The 24512-nt window shown below is 36.6% G+C and overlaps 1 protein-coding gene across 1 annotated transcript; it reads left to right on the top strand.

Annotated features, from left to right (window-relative positions):
• The first annotated feature begins 1572 nt into the window (after positions 1–1572).
• Positions 1573–23023, top strand: LOC134678880 (GRIP and coiled-coil domain-containing protein 2-like). The gene is made up of 15 exons (XM_063537619.1): positions 1573–1705; positions 3970–4084; positions 5634–6077; positions 7154–8803; positions 8889–8985; positions 9105–9394; positions 9678–9868; positions 10291–10707; positions 10884–11011; positions 11580–11745; positions 12305–12529; positions 13139–13341; positions 16297–16453; positions 19180–19288; positions 20152–23023. Exons 1-15 carry the CDS (start codon positions 1685–1687, stop codon positions 20208–20210), a joined length of 4272 nt encoding a protein of 1423 aa, XP_063393689.1. The 5' UTR covers positions 1573–1684; the 3' UTR covers positions 20211–23023.
• The last annotated feature ends 1489 nt before the right edge of the window (positions 23024–24512 follow it).

The following is a 24512-nucleotide window of genomic DNA, read 5'->3' as shown; positions in this document are numbered from 1 at the left end:
AAAATGCCTATAAAATTATGACGTATTATAATTAATAACACTTGAACTGCGTGTGCTATCAAATACAGCGGTGTGAAACCGCGACAACGCGATTTGTTGATGAGTTCACATGACGAGCGCCATTGTTTGAGGAGTTCGCATTACGCGCGCTATTGGTCGCAACTAGTTGCGTTAGACTGCACGATTGGCTGGAATTCGTGAGTAACACCGCTGAACTAGTACCATTTTTAGTGCCCCATTAGCCCGTCCTTAGGTATTATACGTCAATGATTTCTTCTGATATTTTTTTTCCTGCACGATATCATCTTTCTAGCGTTGTCCCTGCTTTTTGCCACGATTTACGGGAGCCTGGGGCCCGTTTTGTAAATAATCCCAATAATTGGCATAAGCTAGTTTTTACGAAAGCGACTGCCATCTGACCTTCCAACCCAGAGAGGAAACTACGTTTTATTGTGAATATTCCAGTTTCTTCATGATATAAATTTGAATTTTGCGCCTTTTTCTTCTAATAAGCTGAGTTTGTTTCAGTAGACACAAGTTCCGACAAACTTATTGGAAAGAGCCACCAGTGGCCTATTTTATAAAGCTACAAGTTACAATTTACAAGCGGAAGTCTCTTTCTGACTCTATGTGTTAGAAAGAGACTTCCGCTTGTAAATTGTAACTTGTTGCTTTATAAAATTGGGCCCAGCGCTTTTACACGATCTGTAACAGTGATAAAAATCATTAACATGGTCTAAGTAGCTATGTGCTAAAATTTTGGTTTGACACAAATAGTGTTTTATTATTTCTTATTTTTCATCTTCACACACAGATTATAAACGTAATGGTTGCTTATATTCAGTTAGTTAATTATTTATTTATTTACGTCAAACAACAAAATATCGAGTGAAATATCGCTTTATAAATAAATACTGTTTATAGATGGTCAAGCAAATCTTGTCAGTAGAAAAAGGCGCGAAATTCAAATTTTCTATGGGACGCTATCCCTTCGCGCCTACATTTTTCAAATTTGCCGCCTTTTTCTACTGACAAGATCGGCTTGACCAAGTATATTTATTTTAGATTTAGATGTGACTTCTAAGTTAATTTTAATTATGACTCATCCCAGGAGGGTGGACAGCACTAGTGTTCATAGACAATCTATAAACTTTTTAATTCTAAACAAAGTGTACTAAAGGGCTCTACAGACAGGTGCAATTTATTAAGGCGTATCCAGATTAGCCAATTTTTCGCCTATCTGATTGGATTGCCCGATCGAATCAGGAGGTTTGGACGCAAATACCAATTTGATCAGAAATTAAATTATAAATATTATTGTTAATCCCATCTAGCATACACACGTGTACAATTTATTAGTGGAATCGGCGACCTACAATTTTATTTTTACCATTTTTGCCTCCACATCACACAATTCAATTGTCAACTTAATCAGATTGTGCGATTCATGAAAGACGTCTGACGTGCCGTGCGTGAGTTCCGTCATCCGTCATTTCTGATTTCATGTTGTGTTCATGATTTTGTCACATTATTGTCATAATCAAAGAGCATATAATCACTACGTTTTAGTCATAATTTCGTGTATATTTGGCTTATTCGTATTCTATTTATATTTACTATTTAACTAAGTATACCGTATACGTCGATTATGATTCGAAATAAATAAATCAATATAATTATAAACATGGATAACACGGAAACTAAGGTACGTAATTAAAATGTTTTATATCTGTATTTACCAACCAGCTACTGCCACGAATAATTAATGTATTTTGCCAATTATTTTTACTAAGTAATTGTAATTAACCTTGTATTTTAAACTATGTTTTGGTGAGACTGTGTGCGAAACTATTTTTATAGTTTAATGTGATCTACTTGATTCGTAAGATTTAAGTAGTCATCAAATCATCTGCAAACAATTCATGACTGCTGAGTGCTGACTAAAGATTATGCTTCTAAAACTTGTTTTGTTACTGGTTCTCATATAATATCTTGAAACAATAGTGGAAAGCCATCCTTAAAAGAAATGGAGTAAAAATACACTGTTTGAGAAACATAAAAAAATATTCCTTGGTATAAATGAATTCTACCCAATTTTCTGTCTTGCAAGGAGCCTTCCTATATTTAAAATTTATTTTAAATTAAGTTATTAAGAAGACATATACCTAATCTAAATAGTATTTTAGGTTATTTATATTGCATTTTGCTGAACATGAGCATAATAAACCATACACCAACTAGTAATAAAACAAGGTTGATTTTTGCAATTTGTGAGTATTGGGTGTCACCTGACAACATATCTAAACAACTGGGTTATTCCCACTAGTTATCACCAAGTTCTTACCAGTGATAACTAGGAATTTTTTTCCCACCTTTTACCACTGGTAACTATTGGGAAAAAAAATTCCCACTTAAGTTAAGTTAATTCCTACTTAACTAGAATGAGACTCTTCTGTGTGATTTTTACACTTACACCGGTAAAACTGTTTTAATATTTTTGATCATTTTTAAAGCATTTTACTGAATCACTAACTGACACATAATTATTTATTACAGCACGCTACATTTATACTGTTTTGAATTGTAATTGTATTGAATTCTAACAATATTTTGGTGGTAACTACTGGGAAAAAAAATCCTACCTTTTACCAGTGGTAATTACTGGGAATTTTTATTCCCAGTGGTAGCTACTGGGAATTTTTATTCCCAGTAGTTACCACCAAGCCGAGTTGGTAGTAACTAGTGGGAATTTTTTTCCCAGTAGCTACCAGTGGTAAAAGGTAGGGAAAAAATTCCCAGTAGTTACCACTGGTAAGAACTTGGTGGTAACTAGTGGGAATAACCAAACAACTTGGCTACAATGTTTTTTTTGTTTACAAGTAAGGGGTCATCCATTAATTACATCACACGTTTAGGGGGAGGGAGGGGGTCAAGAAAATGTGACATATTGTGACATGAGGGAGGGGGAGACACAATCTTTGTGACGTCACTTTAACTTCATCAGTAACCGAAAATTTATTTTTATTATTTTATTTGCTGTACATTTAAATAACAAGTTTTTAAAACGATAATCGTTTTTATTTGTTTAATTTTCTTTCCTAAGCAGTTTTAGGTTATAAAATTACTAATATTTATATTGTCAAAAATATTTTGATAAAATATTAATAATACACACTTAATTCGAATTGGCGATTTCGTAGAAAAAATGTGACGTCACACTAGGGGGGAGGGGTTTGCCAAATGTGACCAAGTGTGACAAGGAGGGGGGGAGGGGTCAAAAAACCTAGAAATTCGTGTGACGTAATTGACTAAACTAATTAAATATTAATCTCATACAACTAGTGTTGGTAGAAACTTGAGTCCTTTGAATTTTAAAAAACTGTGCTTGTTTTTATGAGACTTGGCACTTAAAAAACTTTAGACTTAAGAGTCTAGAGTTGATCCCTTTGTATGATTTGTGTAAGTAATCCACAAATTATACATGAATACAATGCTATTCAAAATTGTTTGTACAAAAAAATCAAGAGTTCTCTAAAAAGGACTTAAGTCTCTACAAAAGTATCAGGTCTCTAACAAATTCAAGAGAACTCAAGTTTAGACTTACCTAATCATAAGAGTCTGAAAAACATATGACAATATGTGGCAATTAAGTGAAGTGGCACACTAAAAGTATGACCCATATCAAACTTGCTATGTAGAACACAACATTTCAACTACTTACAAATCTCTAACAATTATTGAACTTTATAGAACCCCTCTAATCATAGATATTAAATTACCTATTTTGTTGATAGGCAGAAGGCCTTCCATTTTATCTAGTCCGAGGTTCTTAAGTAAAGGTTTACTTTACAGTTTACATCAACATGCTTAGTAGCCACTAAACAGCTGTGTAAGAATGCAATTAGAGTACTTATGAATGAAATATCATTTCATATTTGCCAATAATTGCAGAATTTTATCAATTTTCAGACGCAACAAGATGTTTCTAAGAAAAATTCCTTTGACGAACTATCTAAAGAGGAACTGATTATGAAATGTAAAAACTTGCTTCTAATTGCTCAAAAAGCAAGGCATTCCAAGCAAGGTGAGTATCATAATAAAAAAACACTGGCCTATTATGAGTCGGTCTCACACCCTAAGGGTTGTGCATGTGCACATCACACATTTGTTTACAAAGTATTTTTTTGTAAGATCAACTTATGCTTTATCTTTTTTTGGATTTCGTTTTTCTTTGTAAATTGTGGCTTTCCATTACAGAAGGGTGAATTGCAAGTGAAGAAATAAATATCTCTCTCTTACGAAAAGCCACAATTTACCCCCAAAATGGAAGCCACCCTTTAGTATACACAGAGTAGGGTCACCAAAATCCATAATGTGTACTTTCAACAACATAATTTAAACTCAATTTATCCAGAAATTTTGGAGCAAATTGATTGTGATAGACTGACACAGAACCCTGAAAATTGTTATTGCTTATTCCATGCTAATGATGTAATTTAATCCATTGGTATGAAAGATTACTATTCCTGTAATAAGGTACTTTATTACTTATTATAGTTATTATCATTGTTTGTACAACTAAAGTAAAAGTTTACAGTGTCTGAAAATATAGGATATAAAAAAAAACCGGGCAAGTGCGAGTCGGACCCGCGCACGAAGGGTTCCGTACCATAATGAAAAAAAAACGGGAAAAAAAATGCAAAAAAAAACGGTCACCCATCCAAGTACTGATCACGCCCGACGTTGCTTAAGTTTGGTCAAAAATCACGTTTGTTGTATGGGAGCCCCATTTAAATCTTTATTTTATTCTGTTTTTAGTATTTGTTGTTATAGCGGCAACAGAAATACATCATCTGTGAAAATTTCAACTGTCTAGCTATCACGGTTCGTGAGATACAGCCTGGTGACAGACAGACGGACGGACGGACAGCGAAGTCTTAGTAATAGGGTCCCGTTTTACCTTTTGGGTACGGAACCCTAAAAATATCTTGTATACACAATCATGAAGATATTTATTTGAATTTTTAATTTGTTAATGTGTCGCTTGTCTTCTATTTTACTGTGTAAGCGAATTGGTAAACTACTGTAAGCTTATTTGAGAGAAATAAATGGTACTGTATTGTATTGTATTACTTAAGGGGTCATCCATTAATTACGTCACACGTTTAGGGAGAGGGAGGGGGTCAATAAAATGTGACATATTGTGACATGGGGGAGGGGGGAGACACAAACTTTGTGACGTCACTTTAACTTCATCAATAAACGAAAATTTATTTAAATTATTTTATTCGCTGTACATTTAAATAACAAGTTTTTAAAACGAAAATAGTTTTTAATCGTTTCATTTTCTTTCCTAAGCAGTTTTGGGTTATAAAATTACTAATATTTATATCGTCAAAAATATTTTGATAAAATATTAATAATACTTAGGTACTAACTTAACTCGATTTGGCGATTTCGTAGAAAAAATGTGACGTCACACTAGGGGGGGGGGAGGGGTTTGCCAAATGTGACCAAGTGTGACAAGGGGGGGGAGGGGTAAAAAAACCTAGAAATTGGTGTGACGTAATTAATAGATGAGCCCTAACATATTATTCTAGTAATATGATTTCATATATTTCTTTACATTTCAGAGCTTCAAGGTGAAATAGACCAATATAGAGTGAAGCAACAGGAATATGAAAACTCAAAGAAACAATATGATGAAAAAATTCATACTCTCGAGGAACTTGCTAATTCTCTTACTGAGCAGAAACTTAACTACATAACTGACCTTGAGTCTGCCCAAAATAAATTGAAAAATTTAAATCAACAGTGTATAAAGTATGAAGAAGAAATAAAAAATTACAAAGCAGATTTAGTGATAAAGGAAAAGAAATATGCAGACTCAATTATCCAGTTATCTGACCTAGACAGTGAAAATATATCATTTAAAAGACAAAATACCAGACTTGTGGAGGAAAATGAGCAACTTCTTAACCAGCTGTCTGAGTTGGAAACAAAGATAGAAGAGTTCAATAATATTGGACTACAGCAAAGAGAACAATTGAAGGTGTTAGAAGAAAAACTCCAGTCAGGTAAGAAATTGTCCAACTTGAGCAATGATTGATATATTAATAGGTAGACAAACAGGTAGGTAAACAAAGTGTAATTTTAGTTACCTATTGCCATTATCATGCAATCTTCTGACCTGACGTATATATCTTTTTTTCTTATCTTTAGTCTGGCTCATTTCCGTTACAAATTCCTTAGTAAGGGCGACGTGGAAGATGATGTCTTCCAGCCCAGCAAAAATAGATTTTACAGTAGGTACATATGGTCCTATTTTCCCGCACTAGTGCGTAAAGTAGCACTTTTCGTGCGTATGTCAAAAGTTTAAAGGGCCATATGTACTGTAAAACGTTGTACGATACACGTGCGAATAGGTAATTTCCTCTTTTTCGCACTTGTATCTTACGGTTTACGGTTTAAGACATTTATTTCTCAAAAGATTTACATAAATCACTTACTGAGAAAACAATAATTTTGCTTAAATCTAAATAGGAGAGGGTAGCATGCAAAAACGGTAAACGACTTAAGTACAAAGGCGCTTGGCAACAACAAGCGCGGTGCAAATATGTTATCTTATCTTAAATGACTATTTCCTGGGATGTACTTTAAGTCAGCATTTAGTGCAATATTACAGTCATGGCCTGCACATAGCCTGTATCTTGACTATAAAGCCTTTCTTGCTTGGTTTATGTTGCTCAGGTTGCCCATCATGCCCATACTATGATGTATGGCAGAACAAAGTCGCTTGTCGAAACTTGCACCTCGCATAGTTCGATAACTACAATTCCTAGCAACATACTTCAAAAGCGTCAATTGTAGAGAATTTAATGAAGAACATATAATATATTGGGGGTCACAAAAGAGGGGGAAATACTGAATAGAGCAGTTGCTTCCATTCTATTTTTTCTTGGCTACACAAACTACATGCATGCCAAGTCGTATGTTTGAGTTCAACGATTCAGTTACGGTTTTCTGTAAATGACCTTAATTCACTAGCAGTATTTATTTGAAAAGTCTAATCTTAAATGTTGTAAGATAGAATATATAAAATTACTATTTATTTTATTTGCATGTGCGTAATATTTTATACTTTTCATTACAGAATCTGCATTTGAAGCAACATTTAAAGAACTTAACGACAAAATTGCTGATCTAGAAAGTAAACTTAAATCATCAGAAAATACTGATGAAGCTAAGAATAAAACAGTTGAATATGAAAATAAGATAAAGGAGTTAACACAACTATATGAGAATGAAAAAATCAACCAAGAAAAATCTAGCATTAAGTTAAAAAGTTACAGAGATAAAATATCTAAATGTGCTGCTTGTATATCTCAACTTAAAAATTCCAGATTCATATTATCAAAAACAGTTAAAGAATATTCAGAAAACATTCCTAAATGGCAAAATGACATTATCGCGGCATCCGTCGTTTTAGATGGCCAGTTAAAAAAGCTTACTGAAGAAAATAATAGGTTAATAGATAAGTTAGCCATATTAGAGGAGCAAATAAAACAACAGACGAGTGTAACAGACTGTGATGCTACAGTACCTACGTTAAAAGAAGAAGTTCAGGCCCTAAGAAACCAAATTATCCAATTACAAAATCAAAAAGGTAATTTGGAACAAAATAACAATGAACTCGCAAAACATTTACAAACTCTTAAAGATAATATCCAAGATAGTGATAACATAAAACATGAACTGGAAAAACTAGGAGAAAAATATGAAGCTTTATTGAATAGGAACACAGAATTGGAAAAGACAGAGACCAAGAATGCAGAACTAATTGACCAGCTACAGAAAAAAAATACAAATAATGAAGTTATGGAACATTTGAAATTACAAATAAGAGCTTTGGAAAGTGAAAAATCTACACTAGTCAAAGAAAAACTTAATGCTAGGGACATGTCTCTGGAATTAGAAGGGAAAAATAATACCTTAACCAGTCAAGTACAAAAAATGCAAAATGATATACATCATTTGAACTTAAAAATTAATGAATTACTAAAAGAGAACGAAGTTTTACACGAACGTGCAAAATCTGAAAAAGATGGACAAGTCAATGTGTTAAAATGTCAAGTGGCAGCTCTTCAAGAGCAGCATGATTTACTGAAAAAAGAGTACGAAAGTATGGTCGATATTAATGGATTATTAAGGGAAGAAGTTGAAACTCTGAAATTATCTTTAGAACAGCCCAAAGATGAGTCCGATAATATGTCTGAAGTAAATGAATCTTTGCAAACAGATATTGTAAAGTTGGAAACAAAATTGTCGGCGTACAAACAGGAAAATGCTTCACTTATAGCCGAAGTTAAAGAATCACGTTCGAAACTAAAAGAGTTTGATAGTCTAGTAGCTGAAAATGAAGATGCAAAATTAAAACTTTCCAGTTATAAAACGGAAAACGCAGAGTTACTAAACGAAATGAAGGAAATAAATCAAGTACTTAAAGAACGTGGAGAGAGTATATCTAAATTACAAAAAGCTATTGGGGAAATGGAGAGGTTAATCGATACATTAGAAAAAGACAGGGATACCTCTAATAAGGAAAAAGACGAACTTCGTAAAACAATAGGAGTGTTAGAACATGATTTAACTAACGCAAAACAGAAAACTACTGAAGAGAGTGACATAAGCCAACAGTTATTGTCTGACAGAGAAAGTGCAATAAAGAGCTTGGCTGAAAAAGACGCTGTAATTTTGGCTTTAAGGGAAGAAATAGAGAAACTTAAACAACAGTCTTGTTCTGGTAAATATGTGCATGTTACTAATTCGTTTGTTGTTTTTTTTTTTGTTTTTAATATACCGCAATCACAGTCAAATTTATGTTTTAGCTGCGGACATAAGTAATGAAGATATGTCTACTTCAACGATATCTAAAGCGGAAGAATATTCCCGTATGCGAGATTTAGATGAAACTTTTGAGGAAAAGTAAGACATTGTATTGATATATTTAGTTACGAGTACTACACTTATTCGAATTGAGTATTGTTTTAGAGTTAATATAACTAGTATCATTTAATATGATTGATTACGAATATAAATTACAGGTACACGAAGCTACGAATTTTTGCTTTAAAACTAAAAAAGAAGTTGAATGAAACCATGATGCAGTTGCAAAGCGCAGAAAAAGAAAAAGAGAAACTTACTAAGTTACTCGAAGAGACTTCTAAAACAACGGTAGCCTCGAATGACGAGGTCGATCAAGGGCACGCGGACCAGACTCAGCAGGAACAAAGAAACCAGGCTGTCATATCTGAACTCGAGACAAAAGTGCAAAGTCTCACTCTCTCTGTCCAGTCTATGGAAAGTTCTACGAGTGAATTACAGCTACTTAAAGGTAATAAATATTATTATCAGCGCAGTGTTAGGACCGACATCGCTAGAGCTTATGCTTACGACGCGTTTACGGCGGTACGTACATGTCTTCGGGATTGTCGGCATCTTGTTTTTCGGGGGCTCGTTTATCGACCGGTATACTATTTATTGTGTTATCATTGATACCTATAGGTATATATACGAGTTAGTAGACTACTCTACTAGAATCTACTAGAATAATATTATACTAAATGAGAAATAGGTCCTTGTCATAAGAATAAAGCATTAGTTAATATTGGTTTTAGGCGAACTTGCAAGTGTAAACCAGAGGTTAGAAGCTGAAATAGAGGCACACAAGGCTACAAAGGAAAGCCTGGATAAAGCTCGTCGTGATGTTAAGAAAAAAGATGTCCTTAGCCTAGAAATGGAAGATTATGAGAAATCAATGAAAGATTTAACTTCCAAGATGCAAGAAAACAAGAAAAAAATAGTACAGGTGAAGTATCAAAATGCAATAATCAAGTTAATACTCTTTGTTTATATTTCAAATCATCATCATCATCTCAGCCATAAGACGTCCACTGCTGAATATAGGCCTCCCCCTTGATGGGGGGTGAATGCCATAATCGCTACGCTTGGCAGGCGGGTTGGCGATCGCAGTCGAGTACACCGAATTTGAGGGACGCTGCTGCCCGTCCACCGGTGGTCTTGGACGTAGTTTAAGGACATACCCGGGTCCGGGAATATTTCAAATACCCTGCTTGTATTTGTTTTATGAATATTTAACTTCTTAACTATAAAATCTTCCCTACTTTCTTCTTCTGTATTCCCATTTGTCCCGTGCGGGGACAAATGGATTCCCACCAAATGCTATGACATAAATAAGTACTCAGTATGGCGAATATGCCTAATTTTCAGATGGAGTCTACAATCGATACGCAAGAAGGAACCATCGCCTCTATGAAAGTACAAATTAATTTGTTAGAAGAACAAATAAAAGCTGAAGAAACACAGAATCGGTTGATACGAGAGGAATTACAGAATGCTATCGACGAATCAAAAGAAAAGGACGAAGTCATTCAAGCAAAAAATAACATCATTGCAAAATTAGAGCTAGAAGTCGAGGACCAGAAGCGGAAAAATGAAGAATCAAACCTTGAGACTACCTCTTTACTGAGTGATAAAGAAAAGATAATCATCAGTCTCGGCCAAGACAAGGCGGAATTGAATAACAAAATGAAACGAATAGAGTTCAAGTGCGCTGAACTAAATGACCAATTGAATATCACAAAAATTGAGTTGGAGGATTTGAAGACTGAACATGCTAGTTATAAGGTGAGGTATTTGTACTAGAAGAAATATTAATAATGAAGATAAAAAAAATCTTGCAAAGAAATGCTACTTTACTACTTTTTTCCGATCATTTGGAATACCGCTGATTCTACGGACACATGTGTCCTCGGGGTAAATGTATTTTTTTTTACTAATATACAAATAAAAATATGATGCAGGTTAGAGCTCAAGCCGTGCTGCGGCAAAATCAGACGGTAGACCACAGCCAGGAGGAGCGGCTGAAGGAAGAAGCCGCTGCGTTCAAGGCTCACATCGAAACCCTTACGTCTAAACTGGCGACCGTCCAGTAAGTAAAAACATACAAACTTTTCCGTGGTACTTCAGGCAGTTGGCTTTAAAGGCGTGTCTACTAAATACGCTTATGATTGGTGCAACGGGCCTTTAAATTAATTTTCACCACACCAGCTCGGAAAGGCTTACTTCGAAAGCGAATAGCAAAGTTGCATTTTATCCACATGTGAGGCAAAGTAATCAAATGCAAATTTTGAGTTGTTTTCTTATATTTGCTGGTAGAATTGACTTTTAGATGATGATTTTGGATGATAAATATTTAATAACATTTATTTGGATTTGATTTGGTTTGATTTTGTTTGATATTTTTACATTTAATATTTGCTTCGGGTTGGTGTGGTGAAAAATTTTGTGTTTCACTCGGGGGCAAATTTTGTTTAACCCTCGTGCTTTGAAACCCTCGCAACGCTCAAGATTCCATTTTTCGAACCATTTGCTACGCTCGTGGTTCAATTTTGGAATCTTTCGCTTGCTCGGGTATCGATATTAGTACGAGCGGTTAAACAACAACTTTGCCCCCTTGTAAAACAAATAACTATAAATTCAGTGTATATTGATTTCAGGTCGCAGTGCTCCGAGGCAGAGGAGGAGGCGGCGGCGGCGCGGCGGCGCGCGACGGAGTCTGCGGGCGAGCTGGCGCGGGCGCAGCAGCGGGCGACCCGGCTGCACGCCGACCTCGCGCGCCTCACCCACCAACTAGAGACCGAGCGGACGCACCACAAGCTACAAGTATACACGCATGCTTTATTCTTACAAAACAATCTCGTGTCTTTTTGGCTTAGTAACGGAAGATGTCGTTTAAATTAATGTGTCAGGCGATAAACAAACCGTCTTAAACGGACTATAAACAAATCCACATTCCAAGACTGCCGCTTTATACATATACTTAATTCTACAAATTCGGTACAAAAATATCCAAAAATATTATGTTATATTATATCATAGCCATTCTTGTGCCTCATAAAAAGATAATAGGTACCTATAATTCTGGGTACAACCTTCAAAGGTGAAGCGACTACCGTTAGAAACAAAAAATACTTATTAATAATACATATTAATTATACGCTATGCGTAGGTAGTTCGATGATTGTTATTCTTGCTTTTATAACGATGCCAAGACGTGTCTGGACAAGAAACTCGCACGCAAAAAAGGTCGTATTTACGTATTATCGAAGGATGTTCAGGTGCACTCTTTTTGTAATGCTTTACGATCTCTACGCTTACAGAATTCGTATCGCAAACAACGTCCTTTCAACAGTTTATTTACACCTGTATTGTATATGTTCAGGTATCAACACTTACACAATGTTACAAGACGCAAATGGCAGACATGGAGGCGCGGCACCGCGCGGAGTGCGCCGAGCTAAGGAACCAGCTGACGATCGCGCAGGAGACCGCGCCGCTGCCGCCGCCCGACCTCGACAACCGCAACTACGTGCCCGTCATACCCAAGGAGGACAGCGACTCGGAGATCGACATCAATGTGTCCATGATACCGAGAGAAGAAGGAGAGGTTGGTTCCTGTAATTAACCTTTTGAACGCCAAACGGCGCATCCATTTTTATCAAAAACGATCGACGTCAAATGTCTTTGGCGTCGCTGCCACGATTTTGCGTTGACGTCAATTGCCGTCTGTGGCGTTCAAAAGGTTAAGCTTCACTGGTGACTGCCTCATGCGTTCGTAGCCGCATCAGGCTCTTTGGATAGGCCCAGGTGGTGAGGTTTGTATAGGACGCAATTGCGGCTGTCCCAAGGCACCTAAACAATGGAAAATTGACGATTTAGTCTAGTCAAATCAACTTAAGTGGCTCTTTAACATACCTTAAGACAAGCTTAGGCCCTATTAAAATTATTTTGATCCGTTTAGAAGAATTGTTCTACTGTTCGTCCTTCTCTTCAAATGATTTCCGATCCCTGAAAGGGATTACTTTAGCTGAACTTGAAACGACGTAGAATGTTCTTGATTACTATAATGATCTGCGAAGGTCATGTTTTTCGCTTGTTTAATACAACCAAAGAGTTATTGATACTTCTACAGAAGTCTATCCTTATCACATGAATCTTTCCTCGTGAAATATGCATTATACATAGTTGCTTTTAGTAATGATAAGTGTTTATTTAGGGTTCAGAGTCGGCGCCATCGCCACCACCATCAAAATACAAAGCCGAAGGGGCGAAAAGCGGCGCGCGTTCGCCGGTGCCGCTGGAGCGGCTGCTGGAGGAGGGCGTGCCCGAGGACGAGGCCTCCGACGCCGCGGCCCTCGGCCTCACGCCCGACCAGGAGATCCTGGACCTGCGCCGCAAGCTGATGTCGCAGCAGCAGAGGTCAGTAGCGACTGGTGACGACAGATACATGGCACTAGAGGCCTCCTACGACGAGGTCTAGACCAAAGGTATGGCGCCATCGCTCGAAAAGATGGAACCATACCTTCGGCCCAGTCCTCGGGCATCTTCTCGCGTAGATGGGACCACTTTTTGATATTTAGCAAATATAACACATCCCTGTGAAAGAATAAGCCTCAAAGTCAAATGGCGTTCGAAAGGTTAAATTAGGTTTTAAACATCCGTCAAAAGATGACAGTAAATTCGTGACTACATAATTTACTTTGACAATAACTCTCTATACACTCTATTCTCAATTTTTATATTAAAGGAAAGGCTACAAATATAATGACCACCAAAAAATACTTTGGTACCCTAAACAAAAAAATCATACTTACCAAAAAAAATTACTGAACACCAAAAAAAAAAGGCCTAAAAATACAAAAGTACCACCGTTTTAATTACGACTGCCCTTCAAATTGTATTCAAATACCAAATATATTGAATGACCACCAAAAATCATTAATGATCACCAAATCTTGAAGACCAAATTAATGCGATATTTTCACCTAAATAAACCACTATGATTACCAAAAAATGTATACATATTACCAAATAAAGTAAACTGATGCCAAAATTACTAGCCCCTCCCGCTCAACCCCCCGTACCCCGCACCGCATACCTGCCTAACTTAACCTACTTTTCTAGTAGCATTTCGTTATGCTACTAGAAAAGTAAGTTAAACTGCTATCAGTTAAGGCCCATTTGCACCATCCCGAGGTTAACCGGTTAAATCTGGAGCTACCATGATTATCAGTACAATTTGACACTAGGTTAACGGCTTAACCGGTTATCCCCGGGTCACTGGGATGGTGCAAGTGTCGCTAAGTGGGTTAGGTTAGGTTTGAACTGCGACCTTTACAGAAACGAAATGCTACTAAGTATAAAAGTGGGTTAGGTTAGGTTAGAACTGCGACCCATACAGAAACGAAATGCTACTAAAAAAGGGGGTTAGGTTAGGTTTGAACTGCGAACCTTACGGAATCAAACTGCTATCAGAAAAGTGGGTTAGGTTAGGTTTGAATTGCGACCCTTACAGAAACCAAATGCTACTATAAAAATGGGTTAGGTTAGGTTTAAACTGCGACCCTTACAGAAAAGAAATGCTACTGGAAAAGTGGGTTAGGTTAGGTTTGAACTGCGACCCATACAGAAAATAAATGCTCCTAGAAAACTACAATGTTGGTGGTCATTTACTATTTTTGGGTTTACAATGATTATTTTGGAGTAATTTGCTTTAATAGGATAGCAAGATTTAAAAATTTGGTTATAATTTTACAATAAAATGGAGTTTTAATTTTGGTGGTCATTTACTATTTTTGGGTTTACAATGATTATTTTTGTGTCATTTTCTTTAATAGGATAGCAAGATGTAAAAATTTATTTATCATTTCACATTAAAATGGGGTTTGAAATTTGGTAATCATTTACTATTTTTGAGCTAATAATGATTAGTTTGGTGTCATTTCCTATAAAAGGATAGTAAAATGTAATAAAATTGGTAATCATTTCACATTAAAATGGTGTTATAATTTTGGTGATCATTCATTATTTTAGGGTGGTAAAATAAATTTTTTTGGTATTAAATTTTACTAAATCTGGTGATCAGTTAAATAGCAGCCTAAAGGAAAAACTGGAAAACTTACGCCTCCGGCAGGACTTGAACCTTCCTCTCAATCTCCGCATTCCGTGCGTTACCGAACGAATCTCGCGAATCTTTCCATTCCTTCCCTTATGTATACAGGCCGGTTTACTAACGAATGGGCCAAAATCGTTTCCCAAAGTATCACATCCCAAACCATGTTTCCCAAATTATCATTTCCCAAAAAAATGTTTGGCAAAACAACTTATCGCAAATTTTCAGTTAGCAATAGTCTTTTTTGGCAAGTTATTGTTTAGCAAATAATTACTTGGACAAGTTTCATTTTACCAAATATAATTTAGTCAAATGTATCATTAAGCATAACTTACATGTCCCAAAATATTGCATGGCATACAATTTACATACCAATAAAGTGGAGGCTGCAGAATTTCATTTGTCTAGTATTTAACTGATCATTACATATACATAGTAAAATGTAACGTCAAAAAAAAACATTCTTACTGCCAAAAATATGTAGTAAATGATCACTAAAATTAAAACTCCATTTTAATGTAAAATGACAACCAAATTTGTTACATCTTGCTATTCTATTAAAGCAAATAACACCAAAAATAGTAAATAACCACCAACCACATTTTAGTTTAAAATGTCATGCAATTTTTTTACATCTCGTTATTCTATTAAATTAATTAATCCACTTCGATGACCTTTTTTTAGTACATAGAATTTCGTTTCTGTAAGGACCGCAGTTCTAACCTAACCTAACCCACTTTTCTAATAGCATTTCGATTCTGTGAGGGTGACAGTTCGAACCTAACCTAACCCACTTTTCTGATAGCGATTCCGTTTTGTGAGAATCGCAGTTCAAACCTAACCCAACCCACCCAAATTACGTAGAATTTAACGTACCTATTATAACATAACAAAAAGTACTTTAAATAGAGATGCCTATTTGTCAAATTTGCGAAGTGACAATTTTGACCAAACATCTTTTTGGAATATAATATTAGACAATAAAAAACGTTTGCTAAATAAGTTTTTGTCCTAATAACATTTGACAAAGTAAAATCATGCCAAATGATAATTTGACCAAATAAATTATATGCGAAGTGTAACTTTGCTAAAGGTTCCTTTGGGAAATGAAACTATTGCGATAAGTTTGTTGGGAAGTGAAATTTGGCGAAATGTATTTGGCCGAAACGAAAGTACACCATACAGGCCTTTGGGGTGGCGTATAGCGACATCTACCGAAAGACTCTATTTTCTTTGGTAATACTATGAATTTGTATTGGTAGAGTGAAACACGTGACCGTGCTGCTGTCGGAGTCGGAGCGGGAGTGCGCGCGCATGGCGCAGCTTGCTGAGCTGCTGAAAGGCGAGCTGCGGCGCGTGCGCGGCGCCGCCGGCAACACCGCGCACAACGCCGAGTACATGAAGAACGTCACGCTCAAGGTACGGGCGCCCGGCGAAAATTGATTGTATAGTCTGTAGATTTCTAAGTGGACCCGAGCCTCTAATCCTTTGTCTATTGTTAAGTAAAACCGCACGTGCCTCTACCTGTAAAAAAAGGGTCGTGTAATTCTCTACAGTTACTGAGTGCTGGCGAGTCGGACCAATCTAAAATGTGTCATCGAGATGCGTAACGAAGGCGCGTTATCGGAGAGCGCTACACTGGTTTTTTGAGCGTTGGACTAGCCCGTGCTCAGGTGCCAATTAGAATAATTAAGACCCTTTGTTGCAGGTAAATAGCAAGTGTGGTTTTACTTAACAATATACAATGGATTAGCAATTCAGCGTCTGTTACGAATCTACGGACTATAGATGGAGCGGAGCTGTTTAAAATTTCTTACGATGTAAATGTGTAGAAAGATTCATAGGGGAAAATATTCCCGTAAGCTATGTAAGTCCCGTAAGTTAGTCCAAAACCTTTTTAAGAGACTGCTTTTTTTGCTAAACGGTGGATTTAGAAGCAATTTGGGATGAAACATTGAGTCATATTCGTCTTCTTTTACACTTTCACCATTGCTGTAAAGCGGGATTTACATTACGAATTTACAGTGGCGAGAAGTCACTGTTTTTAAGCAACTGGTGAAAATGGTTTTTTTATGGGACAGCTAATAATTGCCAGATGTGAGATGATTTAAGTATTTAGTCTCAGTCTCACCCGGAATTTTAACAGGAATTTCATGTCCTTGCGGCCTTAACGATCAACCGCCGACATAAATAGGAGTGGTATTCCACCTATCCAATTTCTTTGTCCAATGTGTAATGTGTATTGCGTCTCACATTTTGCTTTAATAAGAGAGTGAGACGCACTGTAGCCTAGGCGGTAGCGTAGTTCCAACGTCCGATACAATCCAGACTTGTTGCGATTATTAACGAGTTTTTACGTTAATAGCTAGATAATGAATGGAATCAAGTTGGTTAACCTCGTTAATGGATATAAATGATAAATTGATAATGTAGCATTTTTGTAATGAGTAAATAATTATTTAGAAGATATACATTACCTTTACTAATTTCGCGTAAAGTACTAGTTTAATGTACCAGTCACTGCCCGTTTGACGGAAGTTATGGCTGGTTAACACGGCGCGCGAACGCGCATCGATGTTAGTTACATTGCGGACTGTTGGTTACGCACAATTCAGTCGACGGTTCAAAACCCGCAATGTAACTCGCATCGTCTAAATGAGTCCTTAAGGCACTGGTCCCACCGCGAGCTAGTAAGCTATGAGCTATCGGCTATAAACACGAACAAAATATAAGCACTCCCGTGTAAATAAAAGAGACACGGCGATATTTATAGTTACTCGCCCAGCGGTGAGCTATAAATATCGCCGTGTCTCTTTTATTTACACGGCAGTGCTTATCTTTTGTTCGTGTTTATAGCCGATCATAGCTCATAGCTTACTAGCTCGCGGTGGGACCAGTGCCTTAGAGTGCGTTTCGATCAGAGATGTGCGAGGATGCGTTGCGAGGGATGTGTATTGTGGTTGCAACGCGCCCTAAGCGTGTCCGAGTGCGCACACTTTGCGTATGATTTGAAATTGATATCCAATGTGCCGACTTTATTGTATATATTCCATATAGTAATATTCGCGCTTGCGATTCCTTTTGTCTGTTCCTTTTTGGTCAGCCGTAGGTATCTACTCTTACGTCATATCGTCGGGTAACAAGCAAAAGTCACTAACTAACACCATTGAAATTATTGGACAATAAACCGTGTTTCAAGTGTAATAAAGTGCATTGCTACTTTATTTTTTTGATAGTACTTAGTAACTTTTGCTTGTCACCCGACAATATGCCCATACATACTTTGCCACCATAGAAGATAGTGTCACAAGGGAGCAAAATGATTTACAAATGGAACATACCTACATCGAACCCTGAACTAAGTGCACGATTCTAAAATAACATCTCGAGCGTAGTAAGGGATTTTAATAGTGTAAAGTTGTAAACGCCTAAGACGAAAATAATTTTGCTGCCGTGTGACACTAACACCACCTGTGACCAAAATAAAATACCCACTACCAAAAGTCGCAAGTCTTATCGACTCAAAGGCCGTCAGGCGCCTTTCTTGCAATGCAATACATTGTAAAGAACACATATACAGGTTGTTTGGGACATCGTTTGCCAAATTAAAACGGCAGATAACTAGTTTGAGTCATTTGCTATCTTCTCAGGCCTAGAAATTTTTGATTTGGCGCACATTTTTTTTTCACATCTATGCCGGTTTTTCGAAATTTTCAAATTTTTACTTGCGTAGCAGTAAAAAAACCATGGCCAATTTTGTTTTTCTAGGCATGAGAAGATAGCAAATGACTCGACCTATCTGCTGTTTTAATTTGGAAAACGATGTACCAAACACCCTGTATAAAGCTCTGTTCTATATCATTGAGCCTTCAAGGCCTAAATTAAGCCTGTAAGTCTAAATTAGATATTCAGTTTTATGTAGGTACCTATTATCTGGTTTCTTTCACCACGCACCTAAATTTGCCGTCTGAAAGAGGTCGCTCTTTTTTGTTGACTGAGGTGTGGAATATAGAATTTTTATATATTATTTATTTATTAAAATATATAGTACAGAGCTTAAATCCATACAGATCCCTGCAAAACTGTTGTATTAGCTCTACCTCATTATACTATGTACTGTTATTAAAATAGTATGGTGTGTTTAGTTCCTGACGCTGCCTCCGGGTGACGAGCGCAGTCGGCTGGTGCCCGTGCTGCAGAAGATCCTGTCGCTGACCAATGACGAGACGAGCAAAATTCAGGCAGTTGCTAAAGGTAACATTACCTACTTGTACTGTTTACGCTAGCCGGTAAACATTCTTCCTATAGTTCGTTTTTTTAGCATTAGAAAGAACTTGCAAGAAGGTAAGCGATCTTAACATGTCTTTTAATTGAAAAACGCTTTTTAAAAATCAATAACGATTACTTACGAAATAAAAGCAGAAGAATATAAATGATCGTATTAGATTCATAATTGTTACATATTTGCCGTAACTTATTTTTAAAATGTGTTTTTCAATTAAAAGACACATCAAAATTGTTTACCTTATTTCTAATGCTAAAAAAAACGAACTATAGGGCTGATGGTCCCGGGTTCCAATTCCGGTAAGGGTATTACTAGGTAATTCATATCGATGATTTATTGATTGTATACGATATCTAAAGTCTAACCCCCTTATTCATAAACGTTTACTAAAGTTGACAAGCCGATAATAATCGTTTGTCCCTTTCCATCATACCAATACGTCGGAAAGGGACAAACTATTATTATCGGCCTGTCAACTTTAGTAAACGTATATGAATAAGGGGGATAGAATTTGGCCTACTCTCGAGTAGGTGGTGAAACTGTTTACATTTTACAAATTTAACACATGTCAGTGAAAAAATGAGGATCAAAGTCAAACAGCGTTCTAAAAGTGTTAATCATTTGTTGATGGCAGTAAATGTACTGACTACATAATTCACTTTGACAATATCCCTCTATTACAAATTCTCTTTGATACTACCCAGTAACAGTAGTTTTTTTGTACTTTGCGTATTCTAATAGCCCAGTAATAGACGTATTAAGAAATTTGTTTTATTACGCTCTATACCTCATCAGTTTGCATTTTCATTACAAATTGTCTTTTTTTTTTCAGGAATGGATCCAAATCCAAAAGGCTGGGGAAGCTACCTGCCTTGGCCTGGGGGAAAATAGCGTTGTATTTTTGTAGCCGTATGCTTTGATGAAATTAGAAATAAAAATAAAAAGGTTAATTAAACAAACAAATTAAATACTTTAATATAAAAAATGTTATATTGGTTGTAGGTATCGGTCAAATTAATTTCAAAAGTATATAATTTTGGCAGTTAGTAATTGTTTGATCGAGAAATAATGTACTATTTTGATTATGCTAGCCGCCATGACGTGACTATTATCCGCGCCACTCTCCTCCAGTTAATTACTCCTAAATATGATTATCATGTGAATAATTACTGTTATATGGAACAACGCGCTAAACACGAAATAAGGAGGATTAAGGGGTAAACTATAAAAACAAACTTTTTCATTCCTATTGCTATTTTTATTTAAGAAATGTATCAATATAATGTACTTTACACTATCTTTACGAGTACGTACAATTGTCGTACATATATCGTAACATATAGGTATTTGTATGAATTTTGAACTTCTTTAAGTAAGTATTATGTAGTTGTTTTGTATTATATACGTGTTACGTTCAGGAAATCATATTTGTGTGTACGTGACCATTTATATTTTATTCGGCTTTACCAGTTTGTATTTAATAGTTATTCTATTATTATTATATATTTTATTTGCGAAATTTAGCTGATTAAATTATACTATTTGAGGAATTTATTACTGTGTAGTGCATTACTGGTCCCCTCGAATATTAATAGGTATTCAAACTTGTTTCATTATTAAAATGATCGCGGTCATTAAGCAGTGACATCATTTTCAATGGCAAAAATGATAATAAACATTAATTTGAATAATAAATGCCATCAAGTTTGGAACCGGATGTCTGTATTACCTAATACATATAACAAGTATAGTGTCAGCCTGGTGAATCTGCTTTCAATTGCATATTACTACATTAAAATATTGTGTTCGTCTCGAACTTAATGCTTCAGGCGTTGTTCGTGCATTTCATAGTCTTAACTATTACCACTAATAATAAACATTATAATTATAATTTAGTTTTAGTTAATTACTTATGCATACTGATTTAGACTCAGATACAATAACCAGTATTTACTTAATGAAGTTATATTTTGTCGCATACTATATTAAGCATATATGTTTTCAGTACATACCTACTTCATATAAACATGTAGGTCATAATGGTAGTAAAGTCTTAACATTGTAGAAACCTCAAGGAAACGAATTATATCCCCTTATTGTCGGAGGGTCAAAATATTATCTAAAATGTTTTTGTCCAATTAGATTACATGGGGCTGATTTAGACGGCGCGCTAACTCGCATGCGATTTTAGTTACATTGCAAACTGTTGGTTACGTCCTATTCAACCGACCGATCAAAACCCGCAATGTAATGAAACTGGCATGCGAATTCTCGCATCGTCTAAATAGGGCTAAAGACATATTGTTAGTTCAATATATTAACCCGGTCTCTTTTCTTTGCAAAACATTGATGTTTTTGCAATTTTTAAGTTGTTTCTTCACTTTAGCTAGTTGGTTAGACTCAACATTTGACTGAAGGAAAGAAGAAAAGATGCATAGAAGGGATGAGGTTGAATGGTAAATATTATAGACGTGAAACGCAATAACATCGGACCAAGATATTGGACAGATGGAATACCACCCTAAGCAATATAGGTAAACAACAACTCGAGCTAACTTGTATCATAAATACGGCAGTTCATCTCCTGTGTGTTTCGGTACTAATGAATAATGATTTAGATATCATACAACACAGATGATATTAACCTTTTGGACGCCAATGACCGATATATCCGCACCGCAGGTCCAACGCCAAAGACCGATTAATCGGTCACAGATCACAGAGCAACATAGACCTACGTGCATATGCATAAAGTTCAATTTCAGTTTTAACACTTCGGTGACGTGGCGTCCCGAGTGCAGCTTTTATGTTTTGACACGGCTTCGAAAAGGTTAAAACGCATTGACTTATATTTATAAAGACGGGCACTAAGGCTAACTAGCCAATTGTGCAGTCTAACGCAACTAGTTGCTGATGCTAAACCCTTTAACCAATAGCGTCGTGCCGGTAGACTGCCGCTGTACTTTCCCCATTCTTAGTGCCTGTAAGTAATGCTCTAGTTTCCTAGGATAGCGGTGCCGTCATATAGCGGCCGACTCCATACTAAATAATACGGCTAAATAAGGATGTCGTAGTATTTGTATGGAGACGGCACCGCTATCCTAGGAAACTAGAGCATAAGGCCCATCTTTATAAGTCAATGGCAAAATGTAGGTGGTCACGATCAGCTATAGGTGTCTGGAAATTTATTACATATTATTTCAAAAACACATACCTACCTACTAAAGTGCGACATAAAATAGAAGAAAATAAAGTGGAACTAACAAAAACCATACTAAATTGTTGCCATGTTTAAGCATTTTACGTCAAAAATGTGCCAGTTACATAGAAAGTGGTGCCCTCATTTAATTTCTACTATTTTATTTTATGTCGTACTATACTAAATACAAAACAGTTTGTTTAAATAATTATAAGAAATGTACCTAGATGAAATAGATTTATATTTATTTATATGTAGATAGATATGTGAGAAGAGCGTATGTGGGGCACCCGGGCGGAAACGTCCGTCCGGGCGTCCCAGATACCGCTGGAGTGACGAAGCCGAAAAAGACCTGTCCGCCCTCGGGGTACCCAACTGGCGCGAAGTGGCGCATAATAGGGCAGAGTGGCGCTCTCGTGTCAGAGGCCAAGATCCTCTTTGGGTCACTGAGCCAGCGATGATGTAATATGTAGATAAATAATAAAACACTTCTGCAATTCAGAATTTTGTTTTGTATTAGTTATGTTTAGTTACCCAAAAAAAATCTCACTGGAAAATAAGGCGTTTTTCAAAATAGATGTTATGTGTAGGTATGTGAATTAGTCTCACATAATTTCTATTTTATATTGACAGTAATTATACAGTGTATAAAATCTTTTGCTACATGTCGACTGTAATTCTTGAATTAAGATTTCGTATACCAAACTGCATTTGGGTACTTTTAATGTATGGGCTCCTAACTCAACTATAATATTCATTTCGATACAGTTTAGTCAACTGTAATGAAATTGCCCTAGTAGCATTTTCGTTGGGGCCCACGGTGCCAACGGTAGGGAAAACGTTGGGATGAGGTTCGTTCCGTAGCCAACATTAATTTTGTATTGGCCCACCATCGCATTTACCAACATTCGCTGTGGCACAGATGCCCAACAATGGGCCTTTGTGTATTTTGGTACCGTTGGCTAAACAACGATAATATTCGTTGGCCCAATGATGACATATATCGCATTTACCAACATTGGCAGTGGCAGTGATGCCCAACAATGGGCCTTTGTGTATTTTGCTACCGTTCGCTAAACAACGATAACATTCGTTGGCCCAATGGTGACGAATACCGCATCTACCAACATTGGCTGTGGCACGGATGCCCAACAATGGGCCTTTGTGTTTTTTGGTAACGTTGGCTAATCAACGATATCATCCGATGGCCCAATGATGACAAATATCGCATTTACCAACATTGGCTGTGGCACTGATGCCCAACAATGGGCCTTTGTTTATTTTGGTAACGTTGGCTAATCGACGATATCATCCGATGGCCCAATGACGACAAATATCGCATTTACCAACATTGGCTGTAGCATTGATGCCCAACAATGGGCCTTTGTGTATTTTGGTAACGTTGGCTAATCAACGATATCATCCGATGGCCCAATGACGACAAATATCGCATTTACCAACATTGACTGTAGCATTGATGCCCAACAATGGGCCTTTGTGTATTTTGGTAACGTTGGCTAATCAACGATATCATCCTATGGCCCAATGACGACAAATATTGCATTTACCAACATTGGCTGTGGCACTGATGCCCAACAATGGGCCTTTGTTTATTTTGGTAACGTTGGCTAATCAACGATATCATCCGATGGCCCAATGACGACAAATATCGAATTTACCAACATTGGCTGTAGCATTGATGCCCAACAAAGGGCCTTTGTTTATTTTGGTAACGTTGGCTAATCAACGATATCATCCGATGGCCCAATGACGACAAATATCGCATTTACCAACATTGGCTGTGGCACTGATGCCCAACAATGGGCCTTTGTTTATTTTGGTAACGTTGGCTAATCAACGATATCATCCGATGACCCAATGACGACAAATATTGCATTTACCAACATTGGCTGTAGCATTGATGCCCAACAATGGGTCTTTGTGTATTTTGGTAACGTTGGCTTATCAACGATATCATCCGATAGCCCAATGAT

This window comes from Cydia fagiglandana, chromosome Z (genome assembly GCF_963556715.1).
Source record: "Cydia fagiglandana chromosome Z, ilCydFagi1.1, whole genome shotgun sequence".
Classification (NCBI taxonomy): Eukaryota; Metazoa; Arthropoda; class Insecta; order Lepidoptera; family Tortricidae; genus Cydia; species Cydia fagiglandana.
Note: the sequence above shows the minus strand (reverse complement) of the source record. Positions and strands in the feature narration are given on the sequence as shown.